Source organism: Pieris napi, chromosome 15 (genome assembly GCF_905475465.1).
Source record: "Pieris napi chromosome 15, ilPieNapi1.2, whole genome shotgun sequence".
NCBI classification, from domain to species: domain Eukaryota; kingdom Metazoa; phylum Arthropoda; class Insecta; order Lepidoptera; family Pieridae; genus Pieris; species Pieris napi.
Genome location: NC_062248.1, coordinates 5,952,062 through 5,965,692, shown reverse-complemented (window position 1 = coordinate 5,965,692; position 13,631 = coordinate 5,952,062). Strand labels below are relative to the sequence as shown.

The 13,631-nt window shown below is 32.2% G+C and overlaps 1 protein-coding gene across 2 annotated transcripts; it reads right to left on the bottom strand.

Moving 5' to 3' along the window:
* Positions 1–1,684: 1,684 nt before the first annotated feature.
* Positions 1,685–11,538, bottom strand: LOC125056505 (centrosomin). Of its 2 annotated transcripts, XM_047659632.1 has the most exons (13): positions 11,399–11,538; positions 11,256–11,314; positions 8,724–8,773; positions 8,451–8,590; positions 8,181–8,300; positions 7,349–7,423; positions 6,334–6,392; positions 5,666–5,702; positions 4,776–4,883; positions 3,952–4,100; positions 3,810–3,881; positions 2,606–3,669; positions 1,685–2,335 (listed from the first exon to the last, which is right to left on the bottom strand). In XM_047659632.1, exons 2-13 carry the CDS (start codon positions 11,291–11,293, stop codon positions 2,139–2,141), a joined length of 2,109 nt encoding a protein of 702 aa, XP_047515588.1. In that variant the 5' UTR covers positions 11,294–11,314; positions 11,399–11,538; the 3' UTR covers positions 1,685–2,138. The 2 variants fall into 2 exon arrangements, with proteins under 2 accessions (XP_047515588.1, XP_047515587.1); XM_047659631.1 differs by lacking the exons at positions 11,256–11,314; positions 11,399–11,538 and adding an exon at positions 9,746–10,241.
* Between the last annotated feature and the right edge of the window lie 2,093 nt (positions 11,539–13,631).

Sequence of the window (13,631 nt, the reverse complement as noted above, 5' to 3'; positions counted from 1 at the left end):
AAACTAGGTAACTGAAATTAAAACATATATTACATATTATATAAGCATTATAAACTTAAAGTTACTATTATTTTTAATTGTTTATAATTTAATTGCAGGTGTGTCAGAGAAAACTGTAACAAGAATTACAAACGAAGGTATAACAGCGGCGTGTACTTCGAAAAAATTTGTAACCCAACAATTATGCAATAAAACTCTGAATAAAAATTGTATTGCTTTTCTTTACCCTATTTTCTCATCTTTCCCCTGTAAGTAGGTAGAACACCGCTAATATAAGTAAATAAAAAAATATTGGTTGTTTGTAAAGTAGGTTTACGATCGAGATGTTTACGTGATAACGTCTTATTGGTGATATAAGTTTTTGGGAAGTAAGGAATTAATGAAGATAACAATTTTTTCAAATTTTAAATTACATCTATCGTTTTATTCACACTTTTGATGATAAATTTCGGGTGTAAAATGACAAGTTTACTTATTCGACTATGATATACATTTTTCTTCATACATTCACGGAATGACTGGCAGCGCTCGAGATGAGATGGGAGATCGGTCCATCTCTCTCTCGTTATACCTGCGATCGCGCTCGTGAGGTTTTGGTGTGACACAAGTTTCTGAACATGTCACCCGACTAAAACGATTTTAAAGACGTTATCACGTCAAAATATACTTTTTACATAACAGAAATATTGTTTCATCGAAGTATGCAGAAAATAATATTTGATAAATTACATCTGCTAAATGTAAATAAAATAGGTAAATTTTTTACTCATAAATGGCAACATTACGTCATGCGATTGCAGCGCCGCGTCTGGGGGACTTCTTTCATGAAAAGGACTATACATAATAATATTAAGGGCCTCATAGCCTAGCGGTCTTATTAAGTGGCAGCTAGGTGAGGGGACCGGGTTCGATTCCCGGTTCGAGGGCAAGTTTTAATTTAATTTAAATTTGTTCTCGGCCTTTGGGAGGGTTGTGCGGTACCGGGCGAGTGCTTAACCTTACATGGAGGACAAGGTCGAATTTCTAAGGCAAGCACGAATTATAACAATCTTATACTTGACGCTGGCTAATGCACAAACCGTGCCAGAACCATAAAAATAAATAAATAATAATAATATCTATTTCTTGCTACATCGGTTCCAGTGTTGCCAGATCAGAGGATTTCCCTCTAGATTTAGGGAGTTTTCAACCGAGTTAGGGGCAGATAGGGGAAAAGAATATTTGGGGGTTCTTCTTTAGAGAAAATTTCAAAAACACGCTAAATACAGTTGTTTTGCTATTCTATATCACGTTCTTGGTTTTCGAAGTAAATTGAAGTACGAACACATCATAAGAATAGGATCCGTGTGGTTAACCTTAGTTATTGTATGTTCGCTTGAGAACGATGTGTTTTTCATTAAATACAAATTCTGAACTTACGTGAAAATTCAGTAATAACACTACACAAGAGTTATTTTGTATTTGAAGGCACCCTAGGGGATTTCTGGGGGGAAATCAAATTAGTCTAGGGGTACCTCGCCTAGACCATCTGGAAACACTGATCCGTTTTGCTTGTCACTGACATTGTTTTAAGATTATCCGGCAGTTTTCGAAACGTTAAATATTTTGCTAAAAATCATATTGTGTTATAGGTATAGCGGCTATTTGAACGAGATATAAAAGTATGGCAATAATAAAACCAAGGTTATTTAAAAAAATGTATTAAATTATAAAAACCTAATATCACGCATACAAAAAAAGACACGAGGCGGTTAAAAATACGTCAACTAAGGAAACTTAATAAGAAAGGAAAAGCATTAAAATATTAGATTATTTCAATAAATTGCTCCTGTATTAAGATATCGCCTCGGTAAATGTAACATGATCAATTGTTTAAAAGTCAAAATTATATAATCAACATACTTATTGTCGCATGTCATTAAAAGAATATTCAATACATGTCAAAACGTATTTTTTATAAATCGAATTTGGTTTTTTGTTTGAATAACATGGTTTAGGCATTGTTGTCACAAACTTCATAAATTCGACTTTTGCATATTTAGAAATAGATTATTCTAATAATTGTTGATGACGCTTTACGACTCACTCAGTTATAATATCAAATGTAAATTAAAAATCTTATCGTAATAAAAAAAAACTTAATTATTATGTTGTTCAAATTGGTCGCGTGCCCTACGAAGAACGCCTTGTGTCTTATGAATTTGGCGGCAAATCGCCCTTTGGGCGTTTCGTTTCATCATATTTGCTGCGTTTAGTTGCGTCAACGTCTCCGCTAACGTCGCCTTGGTTCTTGCAAGCTTCTGTTTCAATGTTACATTTTCTTTTAGTAGAGAACCTGAAAGTTATTTTCGTTAATAATATTGGAAGAGTAAAATACAAATTTTATATTGGGGACAACATAGAACATTCGATTGGGACCTACTTCCTAATGTATGTATTTTTAATATTATAAATACAAAAGTTTTTTCTAACATTCCTCATGATTTGCTACATAATTTGATAGTAGTACTACTTAGATGTTTTTTTTAGTTGAATCTACTTAGACTGAGTCGTTGTTAGTAGTGATAAGCGGGAAAAATGCGTTCAAGAATCATCTACTACTCACGTGGTGACAAATTAACGGCATCGTGTTCCAAACTTGACAGTCTGTCACTATCGATTCCCTGGTCTGGTGAAGTTGGTCGATCCTCCTCAGAATTCTGACCTTCATAGTATGCCACAACCTTATTATCAGCTTCCACTGCCCTACGAGTGAGCTCCATTTCCAACTGAGACTGAGCTTCCATTACAGAGGACAACTTTTCTCTAGTCTCTTCTAATTCTCTTTCCACCCTCAATCTTTCGTGTTGCGCTCTCGCTCGCTCCAAAGCAGCCTGTGACGCTTGAACGGTTGCTTCATCCGCTGCTCGACGTAAAGAACGCTCATTCTCCAAAAACGTGACCTCTAAATCGGATTTCTCTGCGCGTAATTTCTCAATTATTTCATCGTTGTACGCAATTTGCTGTTCGTTCTCATTTATACGGGACTCCAATACTAAAATAGTCTTCTTCAGAGATTCCATACTAGAATTGGATTCTATTATCTTAGACCGCTCTGTCTCTAGTGCTAGCCTATAATCATCCCTTTCGTGTTCGAGGTCAACAATTTGTTCCATCGCAGCATCTAGTTTTTTAGCGAGTTCTTTGTTATCTTCTTCTAATTCTTGGCTATATTGTGTCAAGTCATCGACTCGTTCAAGTAAGGTAACATTTGCCTTGCCATCTTCGGAGCGCGATCCAAAAGATATACGTGACCTTCGTGATCTATGCTTAACGCTCTCTGAATCTCTTTCTCTTTCTGTTACCCTGGACTGTGATAAGCCAACTCTAGCTAAAGAAACATTTCTGTCTGGTTCTGACCAACATTCGGATTCAGAAATCGCATCTGCCCGTGGATATGATCGTGTAGGGTTTCTAGAGTTTCTGTTTTCATCATTACATGTCATATGATGACCGAACATTAAAGTTAAGTCTTCGAGTCGCATAGATTGTGACATATCAATGTTACTTTCGTCCATTGTCATATCTCCTAAAGCCATGGACTCATCAAGCTTCAATCCAACTGGAAGGGCCAGACTTTGCTCTAAAATGCTCTCAGCCAGCTTTTTCTTCTCCTCTCCAAGGACACATCTGAAATATTACAAAAATACTATTTACAGTACTTATAGGATACTAAATGGAATTGATATATTTAATATGTAACAAATAAATCTATTATTCTAACTAAATATAAATTTTTGTAATTGCTATATCAATATTGAAAAACATACTTGTGAGATAACAGTTTATCGAGGAAAAGCGCCATCTCTTGTAATCTCTTTGTTAAAACTTTTTGTAAGTTCCTGAAATAGCAAAAAATTAGATACATGTGCAATATTAATGTCATTTACTTGTATTGAATAAGCAACGAACCCAGAGTCAGTTTGTACATTATCGCTATTGTTCTGGAATTGTCTCAATTTATTTTCCAGCTCATTAATATGTTCATCTTTGCATTTGATAATTCCTTCATACTTTTCCAATTGTGAATCGCTTACATGTGCGTAGGTCAGTTCCTTATCCTGAAATGAATTGGATGACATTATAATACTGAATTTTATTATGACTGTTATGAAGACAGTTCTGGAATATAAAAAAATATAGTCGTAAGTTGGTGAGAATCGTTACATTTGAGTAGTTATTGTCTTTTGTTAATAAAGCCAAGTACTAAATACGTACCGAATCAAGAGAGCATCAGACTAGCCATAAACTGCCAATTATCATATTTTTAGTGTGTTGAAAGTGGATTTAAGAATGGTTTAGATTTACAATTAGTTTTTATTATTTAAGATGTATCTACAGGACAACGTCTGTGGGTAGTATTTTATATAAATCATTGATACTAAATGTTCTGAAACTAGCAGGAACCGTGGTTTAAATTTTAACAACATACAGAACAAGGTTGTAACTCAAGTTACGTTTACGAATATCTCAATTTTAAAAACCTAGTAACTTAAAAATTTGAATCACGATTTTTATCAATTCACGTTCAACAAAATACAAATCATTAAATTAAATGTAAAACAGATGTTTAATGTAAGCTATAACTTATGGTCAACAGTATCGAATGTCGCGCTTATTAACTAAAAGAAAGTGATAACAAAATGCCAGCATCGTACACAAAGTCATTTAGATTAATATTCTAATGACTGTAATGATATATGTAATTAGTAATGAATACATAATTAATGTCTTACCAGTTTCAATCGCTTGATTTCCTTATTTTGTTGCTGAATTTTCTTTAAGCATTCCTTTATCATTTGAAGGGCCTTTCTATTTTCTCTTTTTAGCTTTGTCATTTGATCCTGTAATTTTTTCTCAAGTTAAATCTTTTTTTAAATAAATATACGTTCTTACTAAATTAGTCCGTCACTTTCAAATTATGTGATATAAAGAGAGACTCAGTGCTTTGATAAACAGTGAAATAAGACTTATTGTTTTTATGAACAAAAATGTATGTATGTGTTTTGACTATTAAAATGCTTACAACAATAGTGTAGGTACTATTACCATATTATAACGTGTTTCTATGGGACAAAGTAAATAAATAATACTTTGTTTTATGCGAATACTACACAACAACATCCATTAACGGTTAATCTGCGTAAATATTTAATTACTGGAGTTCCGACAATAATGTATGTTTATTTTCGTTAAAGTTTTATTTTTATTTATTTACACTTCGTTGCAAATGAAAGAAACACAATACATAAAACTTACTAAAGTTACTTAAAGTTTTATTCATAACTAGCTACCGCCGCGAACTTCGTTTCGCCGTCATATGATATTTTACATACTCTAACATTTAGCTAAAGCCGTTTAATTTCTTTTTCTTATATAAATCCTCTATAATTCCTCAGAGTTTAAAGAATTAATAAAAAAAAAATGGAATTGGTTCAGCCGTCTTCGAGTTTTGCGCTTAGCGAAATATTTTGCAATTCATTTTTATTTATATAGAAGTTGAAAGTATGATTATGATTTAGCAATATGATTTGATAGATTACCTTAGATCACACTATTAGTTTAGGCGAAATTAAAAAAATATTTTGCTAATAAGGAAATTAGAGAAAAGAAAATATATACATACCAAATCGTCATTGTTGACTGTTACAGCCAGATATTCCCTGAAAATACAACATTTGAAATTGAAAAATCTAATATTGATTTATATGTTGGCTCTATGACATAATTGGGGCTAAAATATTAGAAAATATTTCCATACTTTGTTTCGCTTGAGTGACAAACTATCAATAATACAATAGATATCACATTTCTAGTGTCTAGTCTAGTGTATCTAGCTACAAATTAATATGTTTTACTAGGACTATGTATCTGTCATAGCAAGATACTTGGCCAGACTTTGTGTAGTGGTCGCACATAAACTTTTAGTAGAAAAACCTACTTCTGCATATCTAACGCTGGGCAAAAATACTACGACTTAGGGTCCTTCAAGAAAAGAGCGTACCAATTCTTGAAAGGCCGGCAACGCACTTGCGAACCTTCTGGCATTTTGAGTGTCCATGGGCGGCGGTATCACTTAACATCAGGTGAGCTTCCTGCCCGTTTGCCTCCTATTACATTAAAAAAAAAACTTATAAAATTCCTTAAAAAACTACAGTACTAAGTTTTGGTTCTACTTTGTATTACTATCTATAGCCGAAATTCAGTAATAAGTTTCGCAGGTGATCGAATGCCATCACTTTCATTAGCAAGGCGTAAAATATAGTATGTAATATAATAATAAATCTGACATACCCTGCAGATTCCGATTCTAGGCCCGTTTCATTTTGCTTTTCCACTTCATTTCCAGCACACTGAAAAACATTGAATTACGTAGACATATACGAGAGTATTGAAGAGGTTAACGATATCGACTGTTTAAGCGGAAGGCGAAAGCTTGGATTCTAATTTATGGGACACATTGTATATTGAAATTGTAAAAAAATTATCATTATAAAATCAATGTTTCTTTCTGTAGGTCGGTTATCGAAAGCTGGCGGGTTCACAGTACTCACACTAATGCAATTTCACATACAGTATGTTTCAAAATATGATTTTTTTGCCATGCTATACATTTTATTCCACTCTGGTTTTAGTAAGGTTGGGTGGGTTGTAAATAAATAAAAATGTGTCAAATACATATAAATATTAGGTGCATACCAGGGTGTATCCAAAAGTTCTAAGCCAGACCAAGAACGTGAAAGAGTAGTTCGTGTAAATAATTTTTCATTTTTCGTCATAAGCTCCATGTAGCTCAACACTACTTCACTAACTATTCTTTCAATACTTTAGAAACCCCAGTCGCATCTGATGTCAAATTAAATATAAAAAATTTTCATTAAACTGTTTTTATTAAGATGCTTAAAATAATTAAAAACATTGTGCACCATTTCACGAGATTGCCCTGGTAATGTTTGAAAAAAGATCAACATGTATAAAATAATAATAATATCAAACAGTAAAGATCAACATAAACAGTAGCAAAAGAAAAACAATAACTGTCACTTTTATACTCATAAAGCTTGACCGAGCGCGAGAGAGACGGACAGTCTTTTCGTGATGTATTTCAGTTTGACAACACGTCTCGCGCTTATTCACAGACACTACACAAGCACAAAGTGTAAATGTGTTGAAGCCGCCAGCTTTAGATAACATACCTATACTTTATGAATACCAATCAAAATGTTAATACAATTGAATTTATATTATGGTTAAAGATCGCTTGAAAGCGATAAGGCAGCCTGTTGACCTCTAAATTATGTCTAATTACCTGTGTTATTTCATTTTGTTTGCATTCTGGATTGCTGTGCATTGATGCCTCAGCCGTTTCCGTTGATAATGATCCCTAAAAAGATCTTTTAATTGTATATGTGTCGTGGCCGGATCGTAGATCATTTCATAAAAAGGATTTTTTATAAACAAACGGACACGACGCTCATGCCATTCACACTGCCAGAAGGGTCGCTAGTGCGTTGCCGGCTTTTTTTAATATTTATGGGTTATATCTTTATATATATAATTCTTCTGTGAGTGTGTATGTAACTGAACTTCTCTCAAACGACTGGACCGATTTTGATGAAATTTTTGTGTGTGTTCAAGGGGATCTAGGAATGGTTTAGATTCACAAATCAGCCCGCCAGATGGCGCTGCAGTCGGTACTTTCATACTTTGCTTTACTAATTGCTTGAAATATCATGCAGGACAACGTCTGTCGGGTCCACTAGTTTACATATATAAACAAGTCACACGAAAAGTAGTTGATAGCCTAGAGCAGAATTTTTCGACTTGAATTCTTCTATAGAGTTTAAGGAGGTCTTTTTTATAATGGGTAAACCTTATGCCCCTCTAGCTTAACATTGGATTGTTTGTAGTTATCGTCACATTTCTACGTCGTTTCGCTGATACGTGACCAGCCTTCTGTGCCTACTAAAACACTACTGTTTCTCCCTGAATTCAAGGATTTTGGACCGAGATGGATTTTAATATCAATTCAGTTAATTAGCAGATGACACATTTAGATTAAGAAAATTAACAATTCTCGCTTATGCTTACGTAACTACCAAGCCACTCCTTGGTTTTTAAACAAATTAGCAAATTTTTACCTGATTCTCCAAAACATCGATAGCTTCTGCCGCAGCCGCCAATAACGCTTGTTTATCACTTAATTGCCTCTTCAATTCTTCCACTTCCACTTGAAGCCTCACATTATGCTCCAAAAGACCCTGCAAAGTAAAACATAAATTTTGAGGGATTTTTCTTTTGATGCAGGCAAATTAAAAAATTAAATTTAACGAAATTTACCGAATATTCCCAAAGTTATAGAGAAGGTTTCGGATTAATTGGTAGTCCGATAAAATATACGTTTTACTCACTTGAACGGCGGGTGGGCATCCATGTCCTAAATTCTCCTCAAGAAAGTAAACTCGTAATTTGAGTTGGAAATTTTCTTTTCGGAGTGCGTTAAGTTGTTCCTCATACTGTTTCAAGCTTACACCACTTGCCGACGTCACGTCTAAATTAACAATAATATATATTATTTGGCTTACATATTAATTTTATTGTACAGATATAACATTTTAAGAGCATATATTTGCATAGGGAAAATATGAAAATATATAATAAAAATAGTATTAAATCTCACATACCATGAATTTCTGTATATGGTGCCATTTCAGGTAATTTCCTTGGACTAGAACTGAAAAAAAGAAGAATAATTGAGTTTAAGTTCTACACTCTGCAACACAGACTAGAAAAACATCTTATACAAAAAAAGATTTCTATAAGATTTTATGTCATTGCCTAAAATTTTCAAGACATAATAAAAAAAACATAAACATTGTCCTCCTCGGGTATTATTTAATTTCTAATAAACTAAATATTTTTTACATGAGTTTATTCAAGTATGATTTAACAATTTATTGCCAACCTCACATTCTTCCATAAACTACTGGCACTATAAAAAAAACCTTAAATTGTATTTTTTCTTCTGGAGTGAAAACATACTATGTATATCTCAATATGTTGTACCATGTTACAATATAATATAATCCTTACTGCCAAAAACTTGAAGGTCAAGTCAGTTTTCGATTTTACAAAGGCCTCGGTATAATAGAAAAGCTTTTACAAGAAATTCAATGTACACTTATGAACGTCAAAAAAGAAATATATATGAAATGCTTCTAATTTTACATTTACTGTCAGTTCTCAAGTAATGAATATTTATTATAATATTATTAGTCATTTAACACCACTAGGTACACCCAGCATACCTGGGCCTTAACTTCAACCTTCAACTATTTTAACTGGATGTTATATCAAAAAGGTATCTTAAATAATTTATTGTATCCTGAAAGCATAGTAAAATATGAATTTATTTTTAAATTAATATAATTATACACCATGTTTGTAATAAATATATCCAACGCTCAGATAGAAATAATTGATAAGAATTAAGAAAAGACATACGCGCGAAAATTGGAAAAAATATTTGTGCGCACGCATGATGCAGGTTTATGCGTCATAGACAAAACAGACTTAAGACTTAAGAGTCAAAGTTCAAACTGATAATGCAATAATTAAGAATAATTTAGTTTAGTTTAAACCAGTGCTAACTGCTATCTATAGTTAGGTGATCATTAGTTATAAACACAATTTATTATTTACATACCTAAATGGAGACGCAACGTTTTTTGATGAATTTCCATTCTTAGTATTATTAACTCGCGGTAATGTCGCCATTGTTACACTCTGAATAAATAAATATTGTCACTTGGAAATTACATAATACGTATTAACTAACGCAGCACCAACACAATATCGTTTATAAATAATTATAAATCACTATAGGTAAACAAGAAAACGTTTTATTCCGAACCTACACTTGGCCTTTAATATTAACAACAACACTATCACAATATATTGTTTTACGCTAATCACTTGTAACAATTTTTTCTTACTTCTGTAATGAATTGTTTTTATTCAATGTTGATACTGTAATTAGGGCAAAGGAAGATTCGTCATGTCGGATAAAATCACATCGAGATTTAGAAAAGGAAGAAATAATGGTTTATTCACGTAAGAACGAGATGGGTACATCCAAAAGTAAGGGACTAGGGAGCAGACGGATGCTGCGGGGCGGGATACTGATTGCAATATGCGCGACAGAAATAGAAACGACGCGTCAGTATGTAACATGTAAATTGTTCTCAGCTTTACTGTACAAAATAGATAACTTTTACCAATTCATGTTGCTGATACATATTTACAAAAGAACCATACATACTTCCTATAGTTTATCTCTTTTTTTTATAATGTCTACACAGTGAGCAGTTGAAATGTTAAAATAAGTACCTAGAGAGCAGATGGATTTATGACGCTATAATTTATAAAAATTATTTCCATAATTATCATATACATATTACAAACAAGAAGAATCTTCAAAGGCAGTGGTTTTCATCTTTTAAAGATAATTAATATTGGTGAGGAAGGTCAAGATGATGATTTGTTTGAATTGATTGAATTATATATTTATTAATACTATTTTAGTGTAGTAACAGCCTAGCTTACACACCTACAATAATTTTAAGTAAGCTGAAACTGACATTGCTCAGTGTTTATTGGTCAGTTATATATATTAGTTCGACTCTCTAACCAGGCTGTGCAACAATGGATTTCTCTTTTTAAGTGTCTAGAAACACTTGCTCTATAAAGGTGGAAAATACCATGCGATAACTTCCACAGAGGAAAATAACACTAAAATTTTAATGTTTAATTTTAGAGATGTATGAGATTCAGGATCTTAACAAAAATTCAATTAAAAAAAAAACATTCTAAATCCATGTTTCAGTTGTCCGTTGTCAGCTGATTAACCTAATTTCAGTGAGTTAATAAAATATTATATAAATTAATAAGTATAAACAAAGTAGCTTAGTTAGACACATGTACATACACAACTACATAATTTTCTTTCTTTTTTGCATATCCTTTCCAAAACAAAAGCTTAGGTACCAAAATGAAAAAATAAATGTATTCAATCTTTAACTTATAAAATTAAATTTGGTAATATTGAAATGGCAAGTAGAAATTTATTTGGATTTTAAATGATTCAATGTTTATCACAAACAAAAATGATGATTTTTTAATAATCCTCAATATTATACTGTTGAAATGGCGCTTACCCTATAGGCAAACTCGTCTCTCCTAGTAGTTCAGCCATTATATCTGGATCATAAAATTACTGAAAAGAAAAAAGTAACTTCGGTGCATGGAACTAAACATAATGTAAAAATATAAGATATATGATGCAAAAATATATACTTACAGAACTTAATTCTTCAATGGTAAAATATACACCCCGTTAACAAAGTATTACTTAGTAAATAGTAATTAGTTATTAGACTAGTTTTTTTGAAAGTCTTTATTTGCTATTTCGAGTTTCGACTTATATATCATTTGAAAATAACCGTAATATAACTGACACCAAAGAGTATATATATATTAGACACAGCAAACGTATAGTCCTTTTCACGAAAGAAGTCCCCCAGACGCGGCGCTGCAATCGCATGACGTAATGTTGCCATTTATGAGTAAAAAATTTACCTATTTTATTTACATTTAGCAGATGTAATTTATCAAGTAATATTATTTTCTGCATACTTCGATGAAACAATATTTCTGTTATGTAAAAAGTATATATTTATTTACTTATATTAGCGGTGTTCTACCTACTTACAGGGAAAAGTTGAGAAAATAGGGTAAAGAAAAGCAATACAATTTTTTATTCAGAGTTTTATTGCATAATTGTTGGATTACAATTTTTTTCGAAGTACACACCGCTGTTATACCTTCGTTTGTAATTCTTGTTACAGTTATTTCTGACACACCTGCAATTAAATTATGAACAATTAAAAATAATAATAACTTTAAGTTTATAATGCTTATGTAATATATGTTTTAATTTCAGTTACCTAGTTTCATCACGTTATGTATTTGTTGAATTTTGTCGCAAAAACGAATTTATATCATAAAAGTCCCATCAATACAGCAAAAAAAAAATATTAAATGGCAACTCTAAAAAGTACCTGTTATGGCGGCAATTCTCTTCCGAACATTGTTTAGTTGTATCAAAACACCTTGATTCTTATGTTCCGCTTCACAGAACTCTTTCACCTTTAATATCATTTGTCGAGCCGAACTTTTTACAACTTTTGGCATTGTAATCAATATTTAAAATGCACTAAGCTAGTTAAAAATTCAAAAAATCTACCACAACAAACGAACTTGATAACATCGACGAATGACAACATTGCCGACCTGTCAAATTTAGTTCCAAAAATATCCGCGGGACTTCTTTCATGAAAAGCACTATACATATTAATTCTGACTTTTCAAATTTGAGGACATTGACAGTTTTCAGTTGTTAATATTGACAATAGACAGTCTTTACTCTGTAGTCAATTCCAATTCTGTATTTTATATTTATCGTTGAATAAACGAGACACTCATAAATGGATTCTTGGCGGGAATTTGAAAAAGCGCGGTTCAATTTTTTTTCAAAATTGTATTTTAATTAAAATAAATATTATTTCTTTGTAAATAACAGTATAAATTGGCAAATTAAATATAAATATAGTGAATAAATAATTAAAATGGAAGGAAACGAGGGGGGCGGGTTTGACCCGCCCACCTCAAAAAAGAGACCACGACGGCGGTTAGAAGATCTCCAAGATGTTTCTGATGCTGGCGGCGGAGGTGGTGAGAAAGACTCTTATATGGCATATCGCAAGCCCAATTATAAAAGGTTATATCCTGAAAATTCTATTAACACAGAATTTAAGGTTTTCATTCAGAGCAAAAATATACAAGACAAGCTGGGAAATAAAAGCCCAATATATTTGAATCAGATATTTTCCGATATTAAAGGTGTGGTGGCAATAAGGCGTATTGGCGCAAATAAAATTGTTGTGATCTTCAGACAACATAATACAGCTAACAATTTGATAAATAATAACAGCTTTCTTGATAAACACGAAATGAGAGCATATATTCCAGCAGCTCAAATTGAGAAAACTGGTATTATCAGATTTGTGCCCACAAATATTACAAATAGAGAACTATTTGCTAAATTGACTTCTACAAATGAAATAATAGCAGTTAGGAGATTTGTGAAAAAAATTGGTAATGAATTAGTCAGAACACAAACTGTAAGTATCACATTTCTGGCAAATACTTTACCTGAAAGTGTCCAATACGACTTATTTTTTTATAGAATATTTGAATATGTTCCTCCTCTGCAACAATGTTTTAAATGTCTTAAATTCAATCATTTTGCAAAAATATGTAATGGCAAAGAGCGTTGCTCTATTTGTTCAGGTGAACATTCCTATAAAGACTGCAATAAGCCAAATGAGATTTGCTGTGCTAATTGCAACGGACCTCATTTAGCTATTTCTAAATTGTGTCCCATTAAAATGAAGAAAACATTAGAAAAGAAAAATAAAATAACTTATGCAAGCGTTGCCATTACAAAAGATAATGATGAGTTCCCTCCTCTT

Bases quoted from the DNA above. Each gene is read 5' to 3' on its own strand.
- LOC125056505 (XM_047659631.1), bottom strand. From the start codon at position 9,816: ATGGCGACATTACCGCGAGTTAATAATACTAAGAATGGAAATTCATCA. The intron at 7,424-8,180 runs GTAAAAATTTGC...AGATCTTTTTAG, and splicing joins TCGATGTTTTGGAGAATCAG to GGATCATTATCAACGGAAAC. The intron at 4,101-4,775 runs GTAAGACATTAA...AATTCATTTCAG, and splicing joins AAATCAAGCGATTGAAACTG to GATAAGGAACTGACCTACGC.